Below are 22,497 nucleotides of genomic sequence, written 5' to 3'. Positions count from 1 at the left end.
TGAGTGGTCTTTATTTGGTGTGGGGATGGGGTCAGGGTCCTCACATACTAAGTCCAGCCTAACCTTTCCTTGGCCCCACAGCTATAGCTCTACCCAATTCTGGCCCTCCTGTGTCCTGACAGGTGCTGGGGCCCTGGGCCAGCTCATCTTTCTTGGGTGCCGCTGGACCTTACCCAGCACCACCCAGCTTTCTCCCTCTTAGCGGGGGCTTGAGCCCCATCTCACGATCCACAGTCGTTAGCCCTTGGCCAGGAGATAGCGTCCCAGACGCCCAGGAGTAGGGCCGAATTTTCCAATGCTTAGTCCTGTCTTTTTTTTTTTTTTTAAGATTTTATTTATTTGACAGACAGGGGTCACAAGTAGGAAGAGAGGCAAACCCCCCGCCAAGCAGAGAGCCCGATGTGGGGCTCGATCCCAGGACTCTGGGATCATGACCTGAGCTGAAGGCAGAAGATTTAATCCACTGAGCCACCCAGGTGTCCCTTAGTCCTGTGTCTTAACCGCCCGGGGCCGAGTGGCTCTGGGTGACACCGCTTTGCCTCTCGGGAGGGTGGCAGTGCCTGCCGACCAGAGTGGAGCACGCCAGGTGTGGGCGCTAGAGGGCTGCAGGCCGTAGGGTGGAGTCCAGCGGGCGGTCGGGGGTGTGGGCAGCCGCTGTCAAACGCACTCCCATAAACACGGTGCGTGTCCTTCCCCGTACAGACGGGGCCCCAGAGCGCCGCGCACGTGCCTAGTCCCCACCGCGGCCGTGCTAGGGCATCGCCACAGGGTGCTAGGGTACGAGCGGCCGCAGACCCCCCGGGCCGCTACACCGCCCACCCCGAGACCGTCCAGCGTCCTCCCCGGCCGCGGTCACGCGACCCGGCTCTGCGCGAACCGCGGTCACGTGGCTAACGCCGCGCCGTCGCGCTTCCGACCCCGTCGCGGTCACGTGGCGTCGCGCGCAGGACGGCGGGCGTGGCGCCGTTGCCAGGCGGCCGTTGCTAAGCGCGCGCTGCGTGCCCAGCGTGGAGCGCGCGGTGGCCGAGGCGGGAAGTGCGAGCGGCTAAGCCATGGCGAAAGGTACCCGCGCGCTGTGGGCCGGGGCCGGGGGGCCGGGGATAGGGTGTCGGTGCGGAAGGGGGCGGGAAAGGGGCCCGGGGGGGCGAGGGCCGGGGTCGGGGCGGCGGCGCGGCGGAGGCCGGGGGTCCGCGTCGGGAGGACGGGGCTCGGGGCGGGAGGTAGTCCGCGCTGCGGAGGCCGTGGTCGGTGGGAGGACGCGGGATGGCGCGCAGTATCGCTGTAGCCACGCGGAGAGGGGGCGGGTGGAGCCCAGGCCCAGGCTTTGGCCCCTCCCTGGAAGATGTGGAGGCTGGCCACGCGACGCCCCTTCTCGCCAGCGGGGGCCTGGCATCTGGGGACGCGCCTTCCCGCTCGCTGGGGTCCTCACACCTTCCTGGCTCCCTAGTGTGGCAGCACCCGTTCCTCAACGTCTTCAGACACTTCCAGGTGGGCGAGTGGAAGCGCTCCACTAAGGAAGGCGATGTGGCTCCAGTGACCGTAAGTGGGCGGGGGGTGGGGGGGGGACCCGGCAGCCGCCCTCGGGACCCTGTCTAAGCCCTACTGAGAAACCTGTTAGAACCACCCAAGGGTCCCGCCGGTGGTGCCCTTCCTGGCGTCCCTGGGTGGACCGAGCTGCATCCCCTTTCTCTGTCTTCAGGATAAGACTCTGAAGTGCACCGTGTACCGCATCCGGGGTCCTGTCTCTGCGGGCAGTTACATCCAGCTGCCCAGAACCAGCACCCAGTCTCTGGGGCTGACAGGCCGGTTCCTGTACGTGCTCTTCAAGCCCCTGCCAGCCAAGCACTTCATCATCCACCTGGATGTGGCCACCGAGGTGCCGAGCTTGGGGAAGTGGGGTTGGCGGGGGTGCGGGTGCAGGCTCGCAGCACCTCTCGCAGCCCCTCTCGTCTCCTCACGGTCGTGCTCTGCCCTGCAGGACAGCCAGGTCATCCGTGTGTCCTTCTCCAACCTCTTCAAGGAGTTCAAGTCTACGGCCACGTGGCTGCAGTTTCCCTTCATCTGTGAGGCTGGGTTTTCTTTAAAAGGTGATGCCGAAATGGGGCGTGAGTGGAAGCGGTAGCCCTGGAGTGGTGGCCTGAGAGCAGAGAGGGAGGCGGGGGGCATGCCATGGTTGGGGCTGGCCAAGTACAGAGTGCCGTGGGCTGGCTGGTGAGACTGTGGGCGCTGATCTCGGCTCATGCTCTTCAGAGCCGGGCGGTGTCGCTCCCTCTGGTCCCCGGTGGACATGCCTACAGCTGGACTTGCAGGACGTCCTGCTTCTATACCTGAACCGACGCTACAGCCACCTCAAGAGTGTCAGGCTGTGTGCTAGTCTGCTGGTGAAGAGCCTCTACACCAGTGACTTGTGCTTTGAGCCTGGTGAGTGCCGCGCTGATGCCCCCGCCCGTCCTGCTCTTGTTCTCAGCAGGAGGGGCTGACAGCCGGGCTCACGACAGAAACACATATGCTGTGTAATCTTGGAGCACCCCCAGCAACCGAGGCACCTGTCGGGGGCAGGGGGTGGTTGTGGCTGGGCTGGTGGCATCTGGTGTCGAGACTCGCCTGGGCTGGAAGAGGGAGCGGGGTGGGCCTCCTTCCCTGGACTGGTTCTGTCCTCTGTAGCTGTCAGCACTGCTGAGGCGCGGCGGGCGAAGCTGTCTGTCGTACCTGTACCGCGAGAAATGGCATTCCCGGTGCCAAAGGGGGAGAGCTGGTATGACCACTATGTCCACATCCGGTGAGCGGCTCTGCCCATCCTGCGGGAGGCCGGCAAAGGGACGGCGGGCAGGTCGCTGGACGCTGACTTTCTTTCCACCCTGTCAAGGTTTCCCAGAGACAGCTTCAGTGCGTCCTCCAAGCTGGTTCAGAAGAGCTCTTCGCCTCCTGAGGCAGGTGGGCCTGTGAGATCAGCAGGGACTGGGCTCCGGCCTGCAGGCGCGTGGAGTTTCACGGAAGGGGGTGTTGATACTGGGGGTGGGGAACCTGGCAGTGGGGTACCCACAGGGCCCAGGGCTCGCCTCGAGGCTGTCCTGAGATGCCGGCTCCGTGTGGGAGGTGTAGGTGCTTGGTGTTCTCAGCCTTTCCAGGTAGGAGGGTGTTGGGGGGCCCGGGGTAGAAAAGTGGCCTGCGGCTGTGGCTTGGCAGGAGTGGGTGAAGCCCTGGGACCATGCTGTCCCCAGGCCTTTGTGCCCTCTGCTGAGCGGCTCCTGTGGCCTCTGGCTGTATTCCAGACTTCCTGGGGCGTGCGCCGAAGGTTCTCTCTCACCCAGTGGCTTTCAGCAATCCCCTCCAGGACCGCGTGCTCTCTGTGGTGCAGGTGTTTGGCCCCGTAGCCATGAGTGCTCCTGTGTTCTTGGGGGCGGGGCTGGAGGGTGGCAGCCTCGGGGTGCTGACAGGCCCTTGTGCCCCTGCTGTCTTGTCAGGCTCCCTCAGAGCCCAGGCCCCTTCCAGAGGTCAGCGTGTTCTGTGAGCGCTCAGAGCTCCCCAGTGTGAATGGCCCCAGTGACCGTATCCAAGAGCCCTCAGCCGGGCCGGAGGTCACTGGCAAGCATGCAGCCGGCAGGGGTGTTCACGTGCCCACTCCTGAGCGAACTGTGGTGCCCGTGGCCCCAGAGGGTGTGGCCGTGCACGAGGTCAGTGCCTACTCTGGGGAAGGTGAGGGGTAAGCTGTTTCACCATCGTGGGTGAGGCCTAGATGAGGTGTGGGGAAGGTCTGCTGGGTCTCTGAAACCTGTCGTTATCCAGCCTTTCCACGGAAAGCAGCATAGGCAGGAGGTGGCTTTAGACGAGAGTCTCTTCCCACAAAGGGTCCGGAGGCACTAGGTGATCCGTGGATGCCTTGGGCTGCAGGCAGGGGCTGGAGCTGGGCTCCCCAAAGGGTCTGGCACTGAGGCCAGGTCCTGTCTTCCTGCCCCGGTGCAGCTGGCAGAAGCCCCTGGGACTACGTTGCTTCTCGGGAGGGAGGAGCCAGCATGGGCTGGTGCGGCCCCAGTGGGCAGGAGCCTCACCTCCTGGGGTCTCAGTGTGAGTTTGCCTGTTTCAGAGCCTTCTCCCGGATCCCGTCCTGCGGCTCAAGGGAGTCATCGGCTTTGGGGGCCACACCACCAAATGGGTGAGGGGTCCCGTGCTCTTGCTGGGTTGCATGAGTGTCAGTCACACAGAGGGGGCAGTGGGAAAAGCCTGTGTCTCACCAGCGTGGTTACATGGACGTCTAAGCGTCCTCAGGGTATAGAGTCTCTCCCCCCACCCCGCGGATTCCTGGCCTTGCCAGTGTCTGTGCACGGCCCTGCGTTCCCTTGGCAGAAGCACGGGCACCCCATCCCGGTGTCCGTTCCTTCTGTCCGGAGCGCAGGCCGCGTGACCATGGGCCTAGGTGCAAGAGCTTCCCTAGCCCTGAGAGTTCGCACGTGTCCTGTGAGGCTCTGATGCTTGTCTGGTGTGTGGGGCTGGTGTGGACACCGGTTTTGGGTCTGTGGCCCTGTGCTTGCCAGGTCCTTTTAGACGCGGTCTGAGTGTCTGTGGGTCCTGGTGTTTCTCTACCTCGACTCTGGAGTTTCTAATACTGGAGATAGGGTTTGGGGACATCCTGCTTGAGTGTATGCTCCTGACACGTGGGGGTTGTGCTGGGATTGGGGTGGGCGGAGGCTGAGCAGCCTCGGACGTCCGGGTCTGGCCCTTGTGCACAGGCTCTGTGGACCAAGGATGGCGCTGCTGTGGTGTATCCCTGCCACGCGGCCATCGTCGTCCTGCACCTTGACACCCGGAAGCAGCGCTGCTTCCTTGGCCACACGGACAAGGTGGGCGCCCCCCGCCTATCCCAGGGGAGGTTCATACCTGCGGGCCCAGTGCCATTCCCTCAACGTGCTGCCTCCTCCAGGTTTCTGCCCTGGCTCTGGATGGGAGCGGCTTGTTGCTGGCCTCGGCCCAGGCCCGGCCCCCCAGCATGCTGCGCCTCTGGGACTTCCAGACCGGGGAGTGCCTGTCTCTGTTCCAGAGCCCAGCCCATGCCCTCTGTTCCCTCAGGTGGGTGTGGGGCCTCGGCGAGGGGTGGGGGGCCAGCCCCAGCCACGCTCACTGCTTCCTTTCCGTCCGCAGCTTCTCCGACGGTGGGGCGCTGCTCTGCGGCGTTGGCAGGGACTGCCACGGGAGGACGGTAACAGGCCCGGGTTGGGGGCTGGGGTGGCCGTGCCAGGCTGCAGGCAGAGTCCAGGCACTTAGGAAGCAGAGCTCCCCTGCCAAGCCCCTGCCCCTTGTGCTTTCCTGTGCTCTCAGGTCCATGCTCAGAGTCAGTGCTGTGCCCGCTCTCTCCACGGGCCGCATTTGGCATGTCCGCCTTCCTGAGGTCAGGTGTGTCGGAGTGTCCCGTGTTTCAGCACAGGTCCGTCTCTGCTTGGAGCTCAGGATTTTCTCTGTTCCCATAGATGTGCCCAGCCTGAGTGGAGAAGTCCAGGGGGACACTTACAATTCTGGCCACCGAGCACTCTTGCGTGGGAAAGGAGAGCTGAGGCTTGGGGGAGGCCGAGCAGGGTGGGGGTGGGCTGCGGGCGCTCAGTCTGGGCCTCTTGCAGGTGGTGCTGGCCTGGGGCACAGCCCAGGTGGGACGAGGCGGTGAGGCAGTCCTTCTGGCAAAGGCACACACCGGGGTTGACATCCAGGCATTTGAGGTGGCCTCTTTTGACGAAAGCAGGTGATGGTGCTGTCCCTGTGCTGCAGGAAGGAGACCTTGGTGGCCCGTGGGGGCGGAGCCTGCTGCTCCCTGGGTTGGGGACCCCTTGTAGCATCACGTCTGTGCCTCACAGGATGGCATCATGCGGGCAGGGCAGCGTGCGGCTGTGGCGGCTGCGAGGGGGGGAGCTACGTTCCTGCCCTGTGGACTTGGGGGAGCATCGCGTGCTGGAGTTGACTGGTCTGGCCTTTGGACAGGCCCAGGATGGTCATATGCTGTGAGTCCTGCCCTCACTCCCGTGGCTGGCTGGGTTCCCTTCGCACTTGTCCCTTCAGCCCTTACCTGTCACCTCCCGGAGCAGCTATGTGTGCAGTCGTAGCGGCCACATCTTGGAGATCGACCCCCGGCGCATGGCTGTGCGGCACGCACGCCAGCTCCTACCCGCACGGCCCCCTGATGGCCCCGCCTCACAGAAGCAGGCGTTCAGCTCGGGTAGGTGGATTTTCTGCAACATGGGCGGGGGGGAACTGCGCTGATGCTGTGCTCTGACCCTGCCCATTCCCTAGGCCCTGGCATTTCCATCAGCAGCCTCAGCGTTTCCCAGGCCAGATGCGCTGTGGGCTCTGAGGACGGTTACCTGCGCCTCTGGCCGCTGGACTTCTCCTCTGTGCTTCTGGAGGCAGGTGGGACCGTGAAGCCGTCTCGGCGTCAGAGCTACCGTGGGAGGGCCGTGTCCCTGGGTCATCCCCTGGCTAGACTTCAGCCCAGGGTTCCAGGGGGTCGAGTCTTGAGGCCAGGAGTGGTGGTCATCGGGGAGCCTGCCTGTTCCTGGCCCACAGACAGGTGGGTTTGCCTGTGTGGTAGCAGGGGCCCGGGAGCTCACTGAGCCACACTGTGTGCAGAGCACGAGGGCCCAGTCACTTCAGTGTGCATCAGCCCCGATGGTCAGCGTGTGCTGTCCGCCACGTCCTCCGGCCTCCTGGGCTTCCTGGATGTCCCATCCCAGGAGTACAGCGTGCTGGTTCGCTCCCACACCGCTCCGGTGCTGGCCCTGGCCACCGAGGGCAGCCGCAGCCAGCTGGCCACAGTGTCCCAGGACCACACTGTCCGCGTCTGGGACCTGGTGACCTTGCAGCAGGTGGGGTGCGGCCAGAAGGGTGCCATCGCAGAGGGAGGGCCCGAGGGCCAGTGGGCGGGGTGAGGCAGGCGTGGAGCCTTGGGGGCCTGTGGGGCCACCTGGAGAGATGGGCTCTCAGGCTCTTGAAGCCCATGTAGCCCCGTCCCTACCCGGCCTCATGGACCCTGCCCTTCAGCTTTATGACTTGCGGTCCCCTGAGGAGGCCCCGTGTACCGTCACCTTTCACCCCACGCGGCCAGCCTTGTTCTGCGGCTTCAGCAGTGGGGCCGTCCGCTCCTTCAGCCTGGAGGCTGCTGAGGTGCTGGTGGAGCACAGGTGGGTGCCCGTTGGCTCCGGCCTCACAGATCCCCGAGGTGGAAGCTGAGGTGGCACGTGGGCAGCGGGGCTGGGCAAGGAAGGGCCGTGCACAGAAGCTCCAGCCCTCTGCCGCCCCTGGGGTGCCGAGTCAGGAGCAGCTGGGAGAGGTGTGGGTGGTGCGGCATAGGGCCAGGGCAGCGGCTGTCCCTGTGTGGCGTAGGTGTCACCGAGGACCCGTCACTGGCCTGGCCACCAGCCCCGACGGCAGCCTCCTGTTCAGCTCTTGCTCCTCGGGCACCTTGGCCCAGTACCAGTGCGTCAGCGCCCCATGCCGCGTCTTGCGTGTGGCAGGTGAGGCCCCCACGCTGCCCCTTCCAGCCTCCTGACCACGTCCTTGTCCTGTCCGTGTGGGGCAGGGCTGGCCCACTGCCCGCAGCTCCCAGGTTAGCGTGGTTTTAGAACTTAGGGCTCCCCAGCATGAAAGGTCATTGAGGGTCTGTGCCAACCCTGCCGTGGGAGGAGGCGAATGGCCTGACTACTGGGTGGAGGTCGGGTCAGCCGAGCATGTGTGTTCCCTTTTGTGGCCACTTAGTAGTGGCCACTTGGGCCGGTGGTGGTCCCTTTGGCAGCTGGCCGTGGTCCAGGAGGAACCCCAGCTGGTCCAGTGGTAGCTCGTGCCCACTGGTGTCCATTCCCACAGTTGGGGGTAGGTCTGGGTTCCCCCCAGTTGACTCTGTGCCCCCACACTGCCGGCAGCTAACGTGGTGTGCCGGGACGCCCACCCGACCCCCAATGCCCTGGCGGTTAGCGGGGATGGCCGCCTGCTGGCCTTCGTGGGCCCTTCCAAGTACGTGGTGACCGTCATGAACGCAGCCTGCCTAGAGGAGGTGAGCGAGCTGGAGTCTTCTGTGTGTCCATGCTGGCCTGGCCAGCACACTCTGCATGTGTCCCCAGCCGGGGACACGTGGCTCTTCTGGTTCCTTCAGGCTGGAGGGTGGTAGGGAGGGACAGGGCTTCTCCTTGGGCCTGGGTAGAGTGCGAGGGAGTCGAGGGGGCAGGTGGGAGGTCACGCTGACCCCGAGAGGGTCTGATCCTTGCTGCCTGGACTCAGAATGTGTAAGCCGCAGGTGGGCAGGAGTGCCGAGCAGGTGCCTGAGGCGACTCCTTTTCTGTGCTTGGGCTCTGGGGGTGCGTGCTCCACCTGGAGGCCGGGCCAGCGGCAACTAGCTGCCCTCCCCCAGCTGCTGCAAATCCATGTCAGCGCCCTGGACCCGGCCAGCAGCTGCCTAGACTCAGCTGTGGCCATCTGCTTTGACCCTGGACCTCTTGGCCACCTGCTGCTGTCCACATCCTCTCACACAGTCACGGTGCTGGATACCGCGTCGGGCCGTGTGGTCCGGGAGGTGAGCCCGGGGCTGTGGTCAGCGTGTAATCTCTTCTCTCCACACCCCAGCTCTATGCCTGCAAGGGCCGTAAGGAGGGTGGCCCTGGGCCACCTGCTGCTCCTTGGAAGTGGCAGTTCTCACGGAGGGAGACTTCCTTTTGGGGGGTGTCTGTGATTTCTGGTCTCTTCTCACCGACCAGAGTGCTTCTTGCAGCTGCCAGGCGTCCACGCTGTGGCCTGCCCCTCCCTGGCGCTCAGCAGGGATGCCCGCTTCTTGCTGATGGCCGCCGACCGGGCCATCAAGGTGTGGGACTACGTGACGAAGTCCTGCCCCAGCTGCCAGGTGGGGTCCACAGGCAGGTGCCCGGTAGGTGGGTAGGAGGGAGGGCGGACAAGACGCCCCCTGCTCCCCAGTGCCTGCTGGGGCCTGCAGCCCCCGAGAGTCGCCTCCTCCTGTCCCTATCTGGTGGCTCAGGACTGCAGCCGGGCCTGCAGGATACATCGCCCTCCTGCAGTGGGACGCGGTACTTCCACCCGGTGCCAGGGGACCGTGGCGCCGTAGCTGTGCCTCCAGGTCTCTTTGTGTGACTACCTTTGCCCCCAGGTATATATTGGCCACTCAGAGCCCGTACATGCCGTGGGCTTCAGCCCTGACCAGCAGCAGCTTCTCAGCGTGGGGGATGCCATCTTCCTCTGGGACATTCTGGGTCCCCCAGAGAGGTCACCCCCAGGAAGGCAAGTGCCTGCCCTCGAGCTGCGTCTGCTGGCCTTCTGCTACCCTCTTCCTACCCGGTCTCTCATTGCCTCTGCAGTGCTGGAGACTCGCCTGCGGCCACCCCGACCTACAAAACTAGTGAGTGGCCCCACCACAGGGGCAGGCTTTGTGGTTATCTCTGGGACCAGCTCTGCCATCTCTGTGGGTGGTGTAGGGCCCTTTCCTTTCCTGGGGTTCCTAGTGCAGAACTGGGGGTGTGTGGCCCAGGCTGGCTTCTTTTGTGTCCAGGCCTGGATGCAAGGCAGCTGGAGGACACGGTGTGTGGGGCCAACGGGCTCCCCCGGCAGCAGGTGCCTGAGCCATCCCCAGCATCCCCGCTCCAGCCAGGCGTCTGTGTGGGGTCCCTCAAGGGTGACAACGGTAGGGCAGAGAGCCCCGGAGAGAGTGTCGAGCGCATCTCTGCTCCAGGTCGGGGAGGGGTGGGGCGACAGCAGAGTCCTGCCCCTTCCTCTCACGGCTCCCTTCCGCCTTCTCCCCAGGCGCCTTCTCCTTGTCGGATGAAGAAGGAGTCTCTGAAGAGAGCCACAGCCCCACGCGACTCTGTCAGGCCTCATGCCTGCCCATGCTGGTGAAAGAGGCCAGCAGGGCTGGAGATGGGGTCTGGGGGTCTCCAGGGGGCCCCTGGGGCCTCAGCATGGGTCCCCACCCCCATAGCTGGTCCAGTAAGCAGAAGAGGGGCGGCAGGACGGGGTGGGGATACTCGTGATGGACTGCGGTCTTGCGTGGGCTCCTGGTGGCCTGAGGGAGGCCCAGCTGCCGGACGGGCTGAGGTTTACTCTGAGACAAGCTGTGTTCCCTGCAGGGCAAGTAGGCTCGTCTGAGGCCCCAGCTGGGCCGGGCTAGCAGTGGGGTGTGGCCTGCCTGACCCCCTGCGTCTGCTGTGGGTTAGACATGTGTCCTGCCCAGCGGTGCCTGGTGACTGTGTGCAGGGAGGGGTCTCTGAGGGGTTGTGGGTGCTTTGATGTTTCGAGGCCTCTTCCTTCCCCGGTCAGGTGCTCACAGTGTCAGCAAAGCTCAGGTCCACCCCTCTGCTCGCCCAGACTGCTACAGGCACTTCCTGGCACGCTATAAGACCCCCCTGCTGGCCAAGGTCAGTTCGGGTGGGGGGTGTCATTGCAGGCCCTTCCACAAGCAGACGCCCTACGGGCCCAGAGGTGGGGGTGGCATGGCCTGGTAGTTTTCTGGAGTGTCCTTTTCCCCCGGGAAACTCGGTTTCTTGGGGTCTCCCTGGGGTGGCCTCCAAAGCTCATAGCTTTGGTGACAGAGCTTTGATGTAGATCTTAGTGACAGGTTTCCTGCAGGTGACTCCTCTACCCTGTGCCCGCACTCTGGCTTGGCTGGCCAGGGCTCTGGCTGTCCTGAAGACGCCCATAGTGGCCCCGGGTGGTGTCCTGATGAGCCCTCCCTTTGGGCCCTGGCTCCTTCCCATTTCCTCATCCTGTGCCTGTGCCCTCCCCAAGGTCTGCCTTGGGCCTTGCTGCCCTGCCCAGCCTCCCTAGATGCCAGGTGCCTCCCACGTACGCTCTGCCGGCTTCTCGTGTGGGTTCTGGGACCTGTGTTCCTGCCATTTGTCTCCATCTTGGAGCCTGCACCTCCCAAGGCTCCATCCCAAGCTCCAGCTTGATCGGGGAGAGGTCGAACTGGGGATGGGGGGGCAGGTGGCTGGGCACCGTGCCGGCACCCTAGCGTCCTGTCCGTGTCTTTGCAGAGTGCCTCTGTGTCCAACACTGGCGTGGAGCGTCTGCTGCTGAAGGTCGTCGTGGGCTACAACGGGAATGGCCGCGCCAACGTGGTCTGGAAGCCAGATACAGGTGGGGCCGCTGCACACCCTGGCTCCCAGCCCAGCCGCGGCAGGGAGGGCCCAGCTCTGTCGGCCCTGGGACGGGCCCCAGCGGACTGGCTCAGGGGTGCCCTCCCTGCCCACAGGCTTCTTTGCTTATACATGCGGCTGCCTGGTGGTGGTGGAGGACCTGCATTCTGGTGCCCAGCGACACTGGCTCGGCCACCCCGAGGAGATCTCCACCCTGGCCCTCAGCCACGGTGCTCAGGTACCAGCCCTGCATCCTGTCTTCTCCACCCAGGGCTGGGCCTTGAGAACCGCAGCCGGCTCTCCCCTCCAGAGCGGGACGAGGGATGCTGTTCCAGCCTTCCCTCCAGCCAGAACCGCAGTGGGACTGTGGGCCACTCTGTTCTGGTTGACTGCCTGCTCTCCTGCCCGCCAGGTCCTGGCCTCAGCCTCGGGCAGCTGTGGCACTGCCTCCCGCTGCCACATCTGCATCTGGGACGTGCCTGGGGGCTCCTGCCGGTACTTCCTCTCTTACCACAGGACCGCTGTGCAGGCTCTGGCATTTTCGCCAGACGATGAGCTCCTTGTCACACTGGGTCAGTTGGGGTATTGGGAGGACAGTGGCCTCTGGACTTTGCTGCCTGTCCTGAGACTCCTGGGCAGCTGATGCAGCTACCATGTGTCTTCCCCAGGGGACTATGGCGACCGCACTCTGGCCCTGTGGAGCACGGCCACTTATGAGGTCCTGTCTTCCACCCGCCTCCCGGAGCCAGTGCACGGTGTGGCCTTTAATCCCTGGGATGCCAGTGAGCTGGTCTGTGTGGGCCAAGGTGCCGTTAGTCTGTGGCTCCTACAGCGGCGCGGGACCGATGTCAGCCTCCAGGTGCCAGGGTTCAGAGGCTGTTCCAGACGATGGGGTCGGGCTGGGTCCCAGGACACTGCTGACCCCTGCTGCCCTCATGTCCCTTCAGGGACACCGAGTGCCCATCCCCGAGGAGGTGAGGGCGGGTGAGCTGACTTCGCTCTGCTATGGGCCCGTACCTCTGCTGTACTGCGGCTCCAACGCTGGCCAGATCTGTGTCTGGGACACAAGTGCCGGCCGCTGCTTCCTGGCCTGGGAAGCCGACGACGGTGAGATCGGTGGGTGCCCAACAGCGTCCCCACGGCCCCTTCCTAGGAGACATCAACTGGAGCTCTGGGCGCCTGGGGCAGGGCTCATGCCACCTCCTGCCTCCCAGGAGTGCTGCTGTGTTCGGGTGCACGGCTGGTCAGTGGCAGCAACACCAGGCGGCTGCGCCTCTGGGCGGTGGGGGCCGTGGCGGAGCTGCGGTGCGAGGGCTCACGAGCCAGGTGAGCTGCCGGCCGGCTGCAGGGCTGGGGAGGGGGAGGCCGGTGTCTTGCAGCCCAAAGATCAGGGCACATCCCCAGAGCCCCAGGTCCCTGAGCTGTGGCTCCCACCGCCCCTTCAACCCCCTGCCCCCACCCTCCACCCCAGGTCTAGCTCTGTGTTCATGGAGCGTGAGCTGACCTTGGACGGGGCTGTTGTGAGTGCGGTCTTCCACGACAGCATGGACATGGGCGTGGTGGGCACCACGGCAGGCACGCTCTGGTACGTTAGCTGGGCCGAGGGCACCAGCACCCGCCTCATCAGCGGCCACAGGAGCAAGGTGAGGGCATTTCCACCCTGGACAGAGGCAGGGCAGTAAGCCACACGGGCTCTGCTCTGCTCCTCCCTTCCCTGGTTTGCTCCAAGGCCAAGACCAGCAGTCCGGTGGGTTTGTGTAAGTGGCCCAGGCAGTCTCCAGGTGAGGAGAGCCTGGAACTTTGTGCTAACCCTGTCCGCACAGGCCTTGCATGCGTCCCCACCCGGGCCTTTTGGCCTTCTCTGTCCTTCTTAGTTTGTCCTTTTTTTCTCTTAATCTATTTGTTGAAAAAATGAGCTGCTTTGTCCTGGAACCTCCCACCAGTTCAGCTGGACCTGCCTCTAGGCCCTTATGTTCCTGGGGTCCGAGAGCGCTGGAGGCCAGGCCAGGGTCTGGTCCAGGGCTGCTTGCCGTTGGCGCTGTGCTCGTAAAATGGCCCCTGCTAGCAGGGCCTGCTGGGTGACCAGGAGAGACGGCCTCGCAAGCTTGGTTTTTTCCAGGCGGCACCGAGGCGGGAGTGCAGGGTGGGTGAGTTTCTCCCTCCTGGGCCGGGTCTCCTGAGTGCAGGCTTGGTTCCTCGGCCGCCGGTGGGGGTCTGCGAGTTCGTGAGGCTCTGTGCACATTGCTAGGTGGGAATGTGGGTCCAGCTTCCTCGCGGTCACTGCTTCTCATGATGTCCTTCAAGCCCCATTTTTGGCCAGGGGCAGGTTCTTTGAGTTGGTTCCCAAATCCTTTTCCTTTTTTTTAAATCTCGTTTTAATCTTCGTTTGTTCTGACATAATGGTTGTCATCAGAGGAACTTGGATGGGGGAGTGTCGTGTGCTGCTTGTGGATTTTTGGTGGCAGCTCTGTGTTCGGATACGAAGTACACACCATAGCCCTTATCCACTGGGGATCTGTGGTTTTGTTATCTTCAGAGAATTGCACGACCCTCACCACAATCCCATTTTGGGGCATTTCCCCTCCCTAAAAGGAAGCCCCTTACCCTTTAAACCACCCGCCCGCCCCAATTCCCCTGCCCAGCCCTTGGTACTCCCTGGCCGACTCTGTTGCTGTGGATTTAGCTGTTTTAGGCGTTCCTGTCCGTCTGCCCTCTCTCAGCGAGCACGGGGCCCTCCAGGTTGTCTGTAGCACAGCTTGTGTCAGTGCCAGACACGGCTCCATGTCTGTTCACCTGCTGGCACACGGGCCCTTGGGTCCTACAGCCTTGACCGGAGCTGGTGGTCACTGGTGACGTCCCTCTCGTGTGGAAGGACAAGGTGTCCCAGGGTCCCCTCTGCGGCTCCTTGTAGAACCGGACTCGGCTATTCCTTCTCAGAGTCTGGGGGCCCCTCCTGAGGGAAATGGACGTAGGTGTCGTGGTCCAAGTGCCAGAGGGGCCTGCCGCTGCTCAGCCGGACAGCTTGGTTCTTCTTTTTTTTTTGAGATTTTATTTATTTGACAGACAGAGATTACAAGTAGGCAGAAAGGCGGGGTGGGGAGGTGGAAGCAGGCTCCCTGCTGAGCAGAGAGCCCAATGTGGGGCTCGATCCCAGGACCCTGGGATAATGATCTGAGCTGAAGACAGAGGTTTTAACCCACTGAGCCATCCAGGCACCCCCGGTTACTTTTTTCCACATGACGTATTAGGAGCTCGCATTTATCCTTGAAATTCACGTCCGAGTCTAGAGCGTGCTCTTGTCCTTTGTGGACATGTGGCTTTTGTGTCTACTGTTTCCTGTGTTCCTGCCTGGGCTGTCTTCCTCCACCTTCTGTGTGCAGCTCCCGGGGACATGTCCTCACCCATCGTCATATCACCACTTTTTAGGGCCAACCAGAACGGTCCCTTCTGTGCTGTCTTAGCAAGTGAGCCATCAGGTTCCGTCCCACCCAGGTGTCGTGTGGGGATACTTGGGACAGAGGCCAGGACGGGTTCTTGATGCCACGTGGAGGTGGTTGGGGCCAGGCAGGCTTGTGCGAGAGATGGTGCTCTCTTCAGAAAGACCACCTGGGGCATCCGGCGGGCTGGGTCCGATGAGTGTGCGAGTCTTGATCTTGTGGCTATGAGTTTGAGCCTCATGTCGGGAATAGAGTTAGGTTAAAAAATAGAATCTTTTAAAAAAAAAACACCTGGGGCTGCCGTGTCTCTCCTGTGCCTGAGGGCCCTGCAGCCTCAGCGCGGCCGGCTGGCTGGCCCCTTGCAGGTGAATGAGGTGGTCTTCAGTCCCAGCGCGTCCCACTGGGCCACGTGCAGTGATGACGGGAGTGTGAGGGTGTGGTCCCTGGCCAGCATGGAGCTCCTGATCCAGTTCCAGGTGCTGAACCAGGTACCGGGGGCCCTGAGGGCCGAACCAGACCCCCCTCCTAGCCCTGCCTGGTCTCTGTATCCTCCCTCGGTGTCTATCCCAGCCTTGGGGCTGGGCCCGTGTTCCCCACGCCCAGGGGAGTGCCCGTGTCTTCCTCCTGTGGGCCCCCAGAGTTGCCTCTGTCTGGCTTGGAGCCCCCCCTCCTGCAGACGCCCAGAGCAGCAGCAGGTGGCGGCTGGCTACAGTGACGGCACCCTGCGTGTCTTCAGCGTCACCCGCATTGCCATGGAGCTCAAGATGCACCCCCACCGGGCTGCGCTGACGGCCCTGGCCTACTCCGCCGATGGTGAGCAGTGGAGCCCATGGGGCCTCCGTGTGCTCACCCATCTGGGCCGGGGGCCAGGGGCTTGCAGGGTAACGTTGTGGCCCTGTCTGGCCCAGGTCAGACCATCCTCTCTGGAGACAAGGATGGGCTTGTGGCTGTGAGCCGCCCCTGCACAGGGATGACGTTCCACGTCCTGAGTGACCACCAGGGCGCTCTCATCTCCACCATCCAGAGCACAAGCAAAGAGGTGAAGTAGCCTCATGAGCCGGCAGGGCCTGGCCTGGGGGATGTTGGCAGGGGAGGGAGATTGGGTAGGGCAGGGCGGGAGGCACCCACCAGCCCTTCCCCCACCCCAGTATGGAGACTTCGGGTCAGAGGGGGCCGACCTGTGGCTGGCTGCCAGCTCAGACCAGCGCATCAGCATCTGGGCTGCTGACTGGCCGCGGGGCTGCTGCGAGCTCGTGGACTGGCTCAGCTCCCCATCGCCCACGCTCACGGAGGTAAGGGTCCTGGGGGCACAGGGGTGGGGGGTGGTGCCCGCCCATCTGACCAGTGTGTGTGCTCCTCCCCAGGCTCCCAGCCATCCCCCGCCCTGTCTCGTGGCCTTCTGCCCCTGGGACAGGGCGCTGCTGGTGTGCGCGGGCCTCAGCATGCATCCAGAGCTAGTCTTCTACAACCTTCACCAGAAGCAGGCATGTGTACCCCCCACCCCTGTGTGGTGCTGGGAGCCCGAGGGCCCCAGGGCTGGGGAGGGGAGAATCACATTCACTGTCCACAGGTGGTAGAGAGGATCCCGCTGCCATTCTTTGCCGTGTCCCTGAGCCTGTCCCCCGGGGCCCACCTCGTGGCAGTTGGCTTTGCCGGTGAGTCCTGGTGCAGTGGGACTGAGGGGAGCCGAGAGGCTTGCCCGTGCCCCACCTGAGACTGTTCTCACCTCAGTGCCCCAAGTTCCTCATCTCTGCAGTGGGGCGAGGACACACGCCCAGGTGCACTGTAGGGTCAGAAGATGAGGGGTGTGAGGTGCTGACTGTGGGACCCAGACCCAGGGCCTCAGCAGAGGGACTCACTGGCCTAGCTTGGGGCCTTGGAAGCCGATGGGCTCTTCATTAGGTTTGGTGTCCCTGGTCCCAGCTTCAGCGGTCCCTGGGGTGTGGAGGACACAGGGCTTTGAGCACATTTTCTTCCAGAGGCCCCGGCACTGGGACAGGGCGGGGACCCCGGGCCCCAGGAACTACACAGTCACGGGGTGTGGTGGGTGCAGCCCTCTGCCTGCCCAGCCCCAGCCCCATGCTGTTTGCCCCCAGAGCGAGTGCTGAGGCTGGTGGACTGTCAGTCGGGGGCCACACGGGACTTGGCCGGCCATGACGACGTGGTGCAGCTGTGCAGGTTTGCCCCGTCCGCCCAGCTGCTCTTCTCAGTGGCCCACGGTGACATCTTGGTGTGGGAAGTCATGGGCCACCGGGCCTCCGAGCGGGCCTTGAGCTCAGGGCCTCCGCCTGACTGAGAAGCAGGGATGTCCGAGGGCCTCCTGCTGAGCCAAGAAGGCCTGGGTCTGTCCACGCCAGAGGGCCTGGGATTGTCGGTCATCAAGACCTTGAACTTATGGAAGGTGCTTGCTGGGCTCTTCACCTGCGGGCTCTCTTAGGTCTCTACCTTGTAAACTTTAAATAAACGTGGGTGTTGCATTCTGGCGTATGGTCAGCTGGTCACTCCAGGCTTGAGCGTGGCCTCCACCAAAGGCTCCACCTCCTGCTCCCCGTGCAGGAGGGGGCGGGGCGGACCTGCAATACCCAGTGTGTCCGCGCGGTGGCGCTTTCGCACGGCTGGGACGCTCTGGCCCGCTCTGTTCGTTCGTGCGGTTCGGCAGGCGGGGGGCCGGAAGTGCGGGCGGGAGCCGGAAGTGCGGGCGGGCGGGGGATCGCTGGTTGGGGTCGGGACTGGGGTCGTGACTGGGGCTGGGGTCGGGGCCGGGCCCGGGCCCGTGCAGCCGCCATGAAGCGGGACGTGCGCATTTTGCTCCTGGGCGAGGGTAGGCGCCGGGCTGGGGAGCCGGGCGGGGGTCTCGGGGCCGGGGCGGGGGCGCGGCGACCGTGGCCTATGCGCTAACCGCGCCGCCCCGCGCAGCCCAGGTGGGAAAGACGTCGCTGATCCTGTCGCTCGTGGGCGAGGAGTTCCCCGCGGAGGTGAGAGGCACGCGCGGCCGCAGCCCCCGGTGCGGGTCCCGGGCCTCGGGCCGCCCTCACGCCGCGTCCCCTACAGGTCCCTCCCCGCGCCGAGGAGATCACCATCCCCGCAGACGTCACCCCGGAGAGGGTGCCCACGCACATCGTGGACTACTCAGGTGGAGCCGGCCGGCCGCGCTGTGCCCTGGGGGCGGGGTGGGGGCGGGCTTCCAGCCGGTTCCCGGCCGGCTCCCGGCGGGCTCCGCAGCCCCGGTGTCTCCCTCCCTCCCTCCCTCCCCGCAGAAGCCGAGCAGACGCCAGAGGAGCTCCGGGACGAGATTCACAAGGTGCGCTGTGTCCCTGAGGGCTGCGCCCCCGCTGCTGCCTGCGGGGATTAGGCGGAGGAGCTCAGGGGCCCGAGGCCTCGCTAATCCTACCACTTGTCGGGTTCCCTGGGCTCTCCCTGCCGGTCGCTGGAGAGGAGAGGGACTGTGCTACTGCATGGCTGGCCAGCCCGCTGGCTCTGGGGAGAGGTGACCCCTTACCCAGGCCTGTGCCCTGACTGCCTGTGCCACCATCCTGTAGCCCAGGGCACTGCTCTGAGCTGCTGAACTACAGCGGGTGCCCTGAGCCAGGCTCCAGGTCACCGCTACCCACCTGTTACCAGGAGCACCTGCGTCCCGGGGCATCACTGGGCTAGGGTGAAGGCCTCGGCTACCCAGGAGCAGCCGCCTTGTCAGTCCTCCCTTGAGTCTTTGTCTCTTCGTGCCTGCAATGACCCAGGAATGCAGGGCTGCTGCCCGGTGCCCAGTTCCAAGGCTGGAGGCCTGAGCCTTGCGGGAGACCCAGCAGATCTGTCGGCTCCCGAGGAGGGGGCGGGAGGACTTGTCAGGAGGAGCAGCTGACAGTGTCTGGGGGTCCCTGGCTGTGGCCGGGTGCTGAGGGGGGTGGTTCCAAGGCCTCTGGCCCCAGCAGGTGGCGTGGAGCCGGAAGCCTGTGCTCACGCCATGCATCACCCCTTTCCCACAGGCAGATGTGGTGTGTATGGTGTACGACGTGTCTGAGGAGGCCACCATTGAGAAGGTGAGGGTGGGAGCTCCTGCGCCGCACGTCCTTGCCGCTGGCACCCAGCCCCGTGTTCTCTGAATAAACTACAGATGGACACAGCTGACCCAGGCCTTGGGCTCTGGGAGCATGTGGGCAGGAGTTCCTACAGCCCTGCCTTCCCACAGAGCATGTGGGTGGTTAGCAGGACTGTGGCGGGGGCTGCCTCGGGCTGCTGATTCCAGGTTCCTTGGGGGTGTTTGGGGACTGTTAGGATCAAGTGAGGTCCACCTGCCGACTGTTCTCTCCAAGTGGTCACGTTCGCGGTGTCCAGAACTTTGTTCCTCAGCGGGCCTTGACTTCCCCCAGTCCAGGCAGGAGTTCCAGACCAGGGCCTGCCTGTGCTCACGGCTAGGTCTTTCTTCTCAGATACGAACCAAGTGGATCCCACTGGTGAATGGGGAGACCAATAAAGGTTCCAGGTAACGGGCAGGGCCCAGGTGGGTGCAAGCCACTGGTTCCCCCATCCGTGGTGACCGCTGGCCTCTCCCTGCAGAGTCCCCATCATCCTGGCAGGCAACAAGTCAGACCTGCGGCCGGGGGGCTCGATGGGGGCTGTGCTGCCCGTCATGAACCAGTTCCCTGAGATTGAGACATGTGTGCAGGTGAGCGGGCGGCTAGGGCGCGTGCCCGGGTGCTGCCGGCCTCTGGACACCCCAGGCCTCCTGGGAGACAGCCTGTGCCTGCCTCTTGTCGGGGGGCCCTTCGCGTTTGGTGGTATTGGTCACGTCTCTGCGTCTGTCCCCGTGGCCCCCAGTGCTCTGCCAAGAACCTGAGGAACGTCTCGGAGCTGTTCTACTACGCGCAGAAAGCCGTGCTGCACCCCACAGCCCCACTCTACGACCCGGAGGCCAAGCAGGTGGGCAGCAGGCTCTGGGGAGGCGGCCAGGCCGGCGGGAACGGTGGCGCAGGACACACGCTGAGCCAGCTGTCTCTGCAGCTGAGGCCCGCATGTGTCCGAGCCCTCACGCGTATCTTCAGACTCTCGGACCAGGATTTGGACCAGGCGCTCAGTGATGAGGAGCTCAACGCCTTCCAGGTGCGACCCCCCTCTCTGCTGGTGCTGCCCATCCCTGGAGGGCACAGGCAAGCACTCACTGGGAAAACTGGCTAGCTGATGGCGACTTCCCTCGGGGGCAGAAATCCTGCTTTGGGCACCCGCTGGCCCCTCAGGCCTTGGAGGATGTGAAGACAGTGGTGTGCAAGAACGTGGCCGGAGGCGTGCGGGATGACCGGCTGACCCTGGACGGTGAGTCTGGACACCCTGCCATGCCCTGGGAGCAGCAGGGGCCTGCTGTCGCTCAGCGCTACCTGCCGTCTGTCTCTTTCGGAACAGGCTTTCTGTTCTTGAACACGCTCTTTATCCAGCGGGGCCGTCATGAGACCACGTGGACCATCCTACGGCGCTTTGGCTATGGGGACACGCTGGTGCTGACCCCAGACTACCTTGTCCCGCCGTGAGTGGGGGCGGGGCTCCCTGACTGTGGGGAGTTAGGATGGGACAAAGCAGAGGGCCCCTGCCCCGACAGCATCCGGCTGCCTTCCTGCTGCGGTGTTTGGCTGAAGGCTGGTGCGTGGGGAGCATGGTGGGCAAGGGGCTCCCCCGGGACCTGGGTACCGGACTGCCCCGCCTCCCCACAGGCTCCACGTGCCTCCCGGCTGTAGCACCGAGCTCAACCACTTTGGGTACCAGTTCGTGCAGAGGGTGTTTGAGAAGCATGACCGGGTAAGGGTGTCGTGAGTTCTGCCCTGCACCACCGCGATCCCGCCCGCCTCCCGGCCCGTGTCACCGTAGCCCCTTTGCCTGCAGGATCGCGATGGCTGCCTCTCGCCTGCAGAGCTGGACAGCTTCTTCAGCGTGTTCCCCGCTACCCCGTGGGGCCCCCAGCTGCCTCTCGAGGTCTGCACCGAGGAGGGCCGGCTGTCTTTGCATGGGTACCTCTGCCAGTGGACGTGAGTTCAGCCCTCGCCCATGGGAACACTGCCCATGCTGGCTGCTCGGCTTTGACCCTGCGCTGCCCGCCCCTCCCGCCCTCAGCCTGGTGACCTACGTGGACGTCCGGCGTTGCCTCGAGCACCTTGGCTACTTGGGCTACCCCACGCTCTGCGAGCAGGATTCACAGGCCCACGCCATCTCAGGTGGGTGCCCGCCCCCCCCCCAGCCCAGTGCCCCCTCCTGGCACCCCCCCCTCTGTCACACTGCCCCTGATTGTCCATCCGCAGTCACTCGTGAGAAGAGGCTGGACCAGGAGAAGGGGCAGACGCAAAGGAACGTTCTCTTGTGCAAGGTGGTGGGGGCCCACGGAGTGGGCAAGTCCGCATTCCTGCAGGCCTTTCTCGGCCGCAGCCTGGGGGTGAGCATCTGCAGGTGGCGGGCGGGGGCTCTGGGCAGCGTCTGGGCCAGCGAGCTTCAGTCATCTCCCTTCTCCACGCCAGGACACCAGGGAGCCCGTGGAGGGACAAGCTGTCTATGCCATCAACACGGTGCAGGTCAACGGGCAGGAGAAGTACCTGATAGTGAGTACTGGGGTCCCTGGGACAGACCGTGGGTCCACGCTGGGCTGTGCTGTGTCACCATGGCCCACGGGGCTGGCCCTGCACCCCTTCCTGAACCCAGGCTCTGTCTAGCTGTGTGAGGTGAGTGCGGACAGCCTGTTGGCCACTGCGCCCGATGCCACCTGTGACGTGGCCTGCTTAGTGTTCGACGGCAGCGACCCTGGGTCCTTTGCACCATGCGCCAGTGTCTACAAGGCAAGTTCCCCCTGGCAGGTCCCTCTGGGGCAGTCCCCATGCCTCGGCCGCCCGGGGATGGTCCCCTCATGCAGCCTCTCTTTCTGCAGCGCCACTACATGGACGGGCAGACCCCTTGCCTCTTTGTCTCCTCTAAGGCTGACCTGCCTGAAGGCATCTCTCCGCCCGGCCTGTCACCCACAGAGTTCTGCCGCAGACACCGGCTGCCCACCCCGGCCCCGTTCTCGTGTGTGGGTCCAGCTAAGCCCAGCACTGCTGTGTTCACCCGGCTCGCTGCCATGGCCGCTTTCCCGTGTGTACCTGCACGCGGCCCTGGGGTGGGAGGCTGGGCGCCGTCCCGGGGAACCAGTGGTCCCTGTGGCCCGGAAGGCAGGGCTGCTATAGCGTCGAGGCCAGAGTCACTTGGGTGCAGGGTGGGCCCTGTGCCCATGCGGACAGAGAGCAGCCCCAGGAGGCGGGGCGGGGGCTCTGACAGCGGGCATCTGGGCAGCACCCCTGCGGCACCGCCAGCCAGCCTCTTTCTTACAGACACCTGGTCCACGGGGAGCTGCACACCACCTCCTTCTGGCTGCGGGTGACACTGGGGGCCATTGGGGCTGCTGTCACTGCTGTCCTCAGCTTCTCACTCTACAGGGCCCTGGTGAAGAGCCGGTGAGGCCACCAGGATACTGGTGTGGGGGCCACCTGCTCGCGGGGTCTTCCTTCTGTCTCAGCTGGGCTTCTGGGACACTGTCCACTGGCCTTCCTGAGCCCCAAGGACAGGGCCTCCAAGTCTTGGCAGCCTGTGTTCCTACCCAGCTGCAGATACCAAGCACCACCCGGTTGGGGTATCACATGTTGGAGGGACTGGGCGTCCTGGGTGAGGAAGCAGGAACCCCAGACCCACATGTTCTCGGGGTGGCATGAAGGGGGTCAGAACACTCAACTCTGGACCAAAGGTAGGGGCGGGGGAACGACATGGTTGAGCATCTCAGGGCCTCCCTCACTCCTCCTGGAAGACATGAAGCGGGGTCTCCTGATTAAACTTCACTTATATCTTTTGCACCTGGGATCCTGATTTCTGAAGGCGACTTTTCTCGAATCTACAACACGTCTTTTGTCTCAGCGTGAGCTGGAAACCTCACTCCTGAGCCACACACC

The 22,497-nt window shown here is 64.3% G+C and overlaps 2 protein-coding genes across 14 annotated transcripts; both read left to right on the top strand.

Moving 5' to 3' along the window:
• Positions 1–940: 940 nt before the first annotated feature.
• On the top strand, positions 941–17,025 carry WDR90 (WD repeat domain 90). 9 transcript variants are annotated; one of them, XM_013055319.2, is made up of 42 exons: positions 941–1,062; positions 1,448–1,539; positions 1,700–1,876; positions 1,979–2,087; positions 2,251–2,421; positions 2,665–2,779; positions 2,867–2,934; positions 3,273–3,358; positions 3,465–3,674; positions 4,085–4,153; positions 4,728–4,838; positions 4,919–5,064; positions 5,137–5,194; positions 5,610–5,728; positions 5,841–5,984; positions 6,069–6,199; positions 6,274–6,390; positions 6,610–6,845; positions 7,021–7,160; positions 7,363–7,493; positions 7,899–8,029; positions 8,384–8,545; positions 8,741–8,869; positions 9,131–9,261; positions 9,339–9,379; positions 9,530–9,661; positions 9,781–9,963; positions 10,294–10,391; positions 11,010–11,112; positions 11,228–11,349; positions 11,524–11,683; positions 11,780–11,970; positions 12,059–12,227; positions 12,326–12,437; positions 12,583–12,754; positions 14,914–15,036; positions 15,187–15,361; positions 15,457–15,587; positions 15,697–15,840; positions 15,913–16,032; positions 16,119–16,203; positions 16,645–17,025. In XM_013055319.2, the coding sequence occupies exons 1-42, from the start codon at positions 1,053–1,055 to the stop codon at positions 16,842–16,844; spliced, it is 5,454 nt and encodes a 1,817-aa protein (XP_012910773.1). In that variant the 5' UTR covers positions 941–1,052; the 3' UTR covers positions 16,845–17,025. The 9 variants fall into 9 exon arrangements, 8 of the variants coding, with proteins under 8 accessions (XP_012910773.1, XP_012910769.1, XP_012910774.1 ...); XM_013055315.2 differs by having other exon boundaries at positions 12,059–12,218; positions 14,914–15,361; XM_013055320.2 differs by lacking the exon at positions 15,697–15,840.
• On the top strand, positions 16,708–22,401 carry RHOT2 (ras homolog family member T2). 5 transcript variants are annotated; one of them, XM_013055325.2, is made up of 19 exons: positions 16,708–16,949; positions 17,470–17,523; positions 17,600–17,681; positions 17,806–17,849; positions 18,532–18,585; positions 18,976–19,028; positions 19,103–19,211; positions 19,364–19,465; positions 19,547–19,645; positions 19,747–19,855; positions 19,943–20,063; positions 20,248–20,332; positions 20,417–20,559; positions 20,645–20,745; positions 20,830–20,960; positions 21,043–21,123; positions 21,235–21,357; positions 21,447–21,649; positions 21,886–22,401. In XM_013055325.2, the coding sequence occupies exons 1-19, from the start codon at positions 16,854–16,856 to the stop codon at positions 22,010–22,012; spliced, it is 1,917 nt and encodes a 638-aa protein (XP_012910779.1). In that variant the 5' UTR covers positions 16,708–16,853; the 3' UTR covers positions 22,013–22,401. The 5 variants fall into 5 exon arrangements, with proteins under 5 accessions (XP_012910779.1, XP_012910781.1, XP_012910780.1 ...); XM_013055326.2 differs by having other exon boundaries at positions 16,813–16,949; positions 17,465–17,523; XM_004750886.3 differs by lacking the exon at positions 16,708–16,949 and adding an exon at positions 17,215–17,369 and having other exon boundaries at positions 17,465–17,523.
• The last annotated feature ends 96 nt before the right edge of the window (positions 22,402–22,497 follow it).

The sequence above is a fragment of the Mustela putorius genome, unplaced genomic scaffold, assembly GCF_011764305.1.
Source record: "Mustela putorius furo isolate JIRA1106 unplaced genomic scaffold, ASM1176430v1.1 tig00004007_pilon_pilon_pilon, whole genome shotgun sequence".
In the NCBI taxonomy this organism is placed as follows: Eukaryota; Metazoa; Chordata; class Mammalia; order Carnivora; family Mustelidae; genus Mustela; species Mustela putorius.
This window is presented reverse-complemented; position numbering and strand designations above follow the sequence as displayed.

What these genes read in the sequence shown, in the direction of transcription:
- WDR90 (XM_013055313.2), top strand. An exon ending in CCACCCCCATAGCTGGTCCA is followed by an intron (nt 9,964 to 10,293) that starts GTAAGCAGAAGA and finishes TTCCCCGGTCAG; the next exon opens with GTGCTCACAGTGTCAGCAAA. An exon ending in CATCGCCCACGCTCACGGAG is followed by an intron (nt 15,841 to 15,912) that starts GTAAGGGTCCTG and finishes GCTCCTCCCCAG; the next exon opens with GCTCCCAGCCATCCCCCGCC.
- RHOT2 (XM_013055325.2), top strand. Translation starts at nt 16,854, where the DNA reads ATGTCCGAGGGCCTCCTGCTGAGCCAAGAAGGCCTGGGTCTGTCCACG. An exon ending in AGACCTTGAACTTATGGAAG is followed by an intron (nt 16,950 to 17,469) that starts GTGCTTGCTGGG and finishes CGCGCAGCCCAG; the next exon opens with GTGGGAAAGACGTCGCTGAT. An exon ending in ACGACCCGGAGGCCAAGCAG is followed by an intron (nt 19,466 to 19,546) that starts GTGGGCAGCAGG and finishes CTGTCTCTGCAG; the next exon opens with CTGAGGCCCGCATGTGTCCG.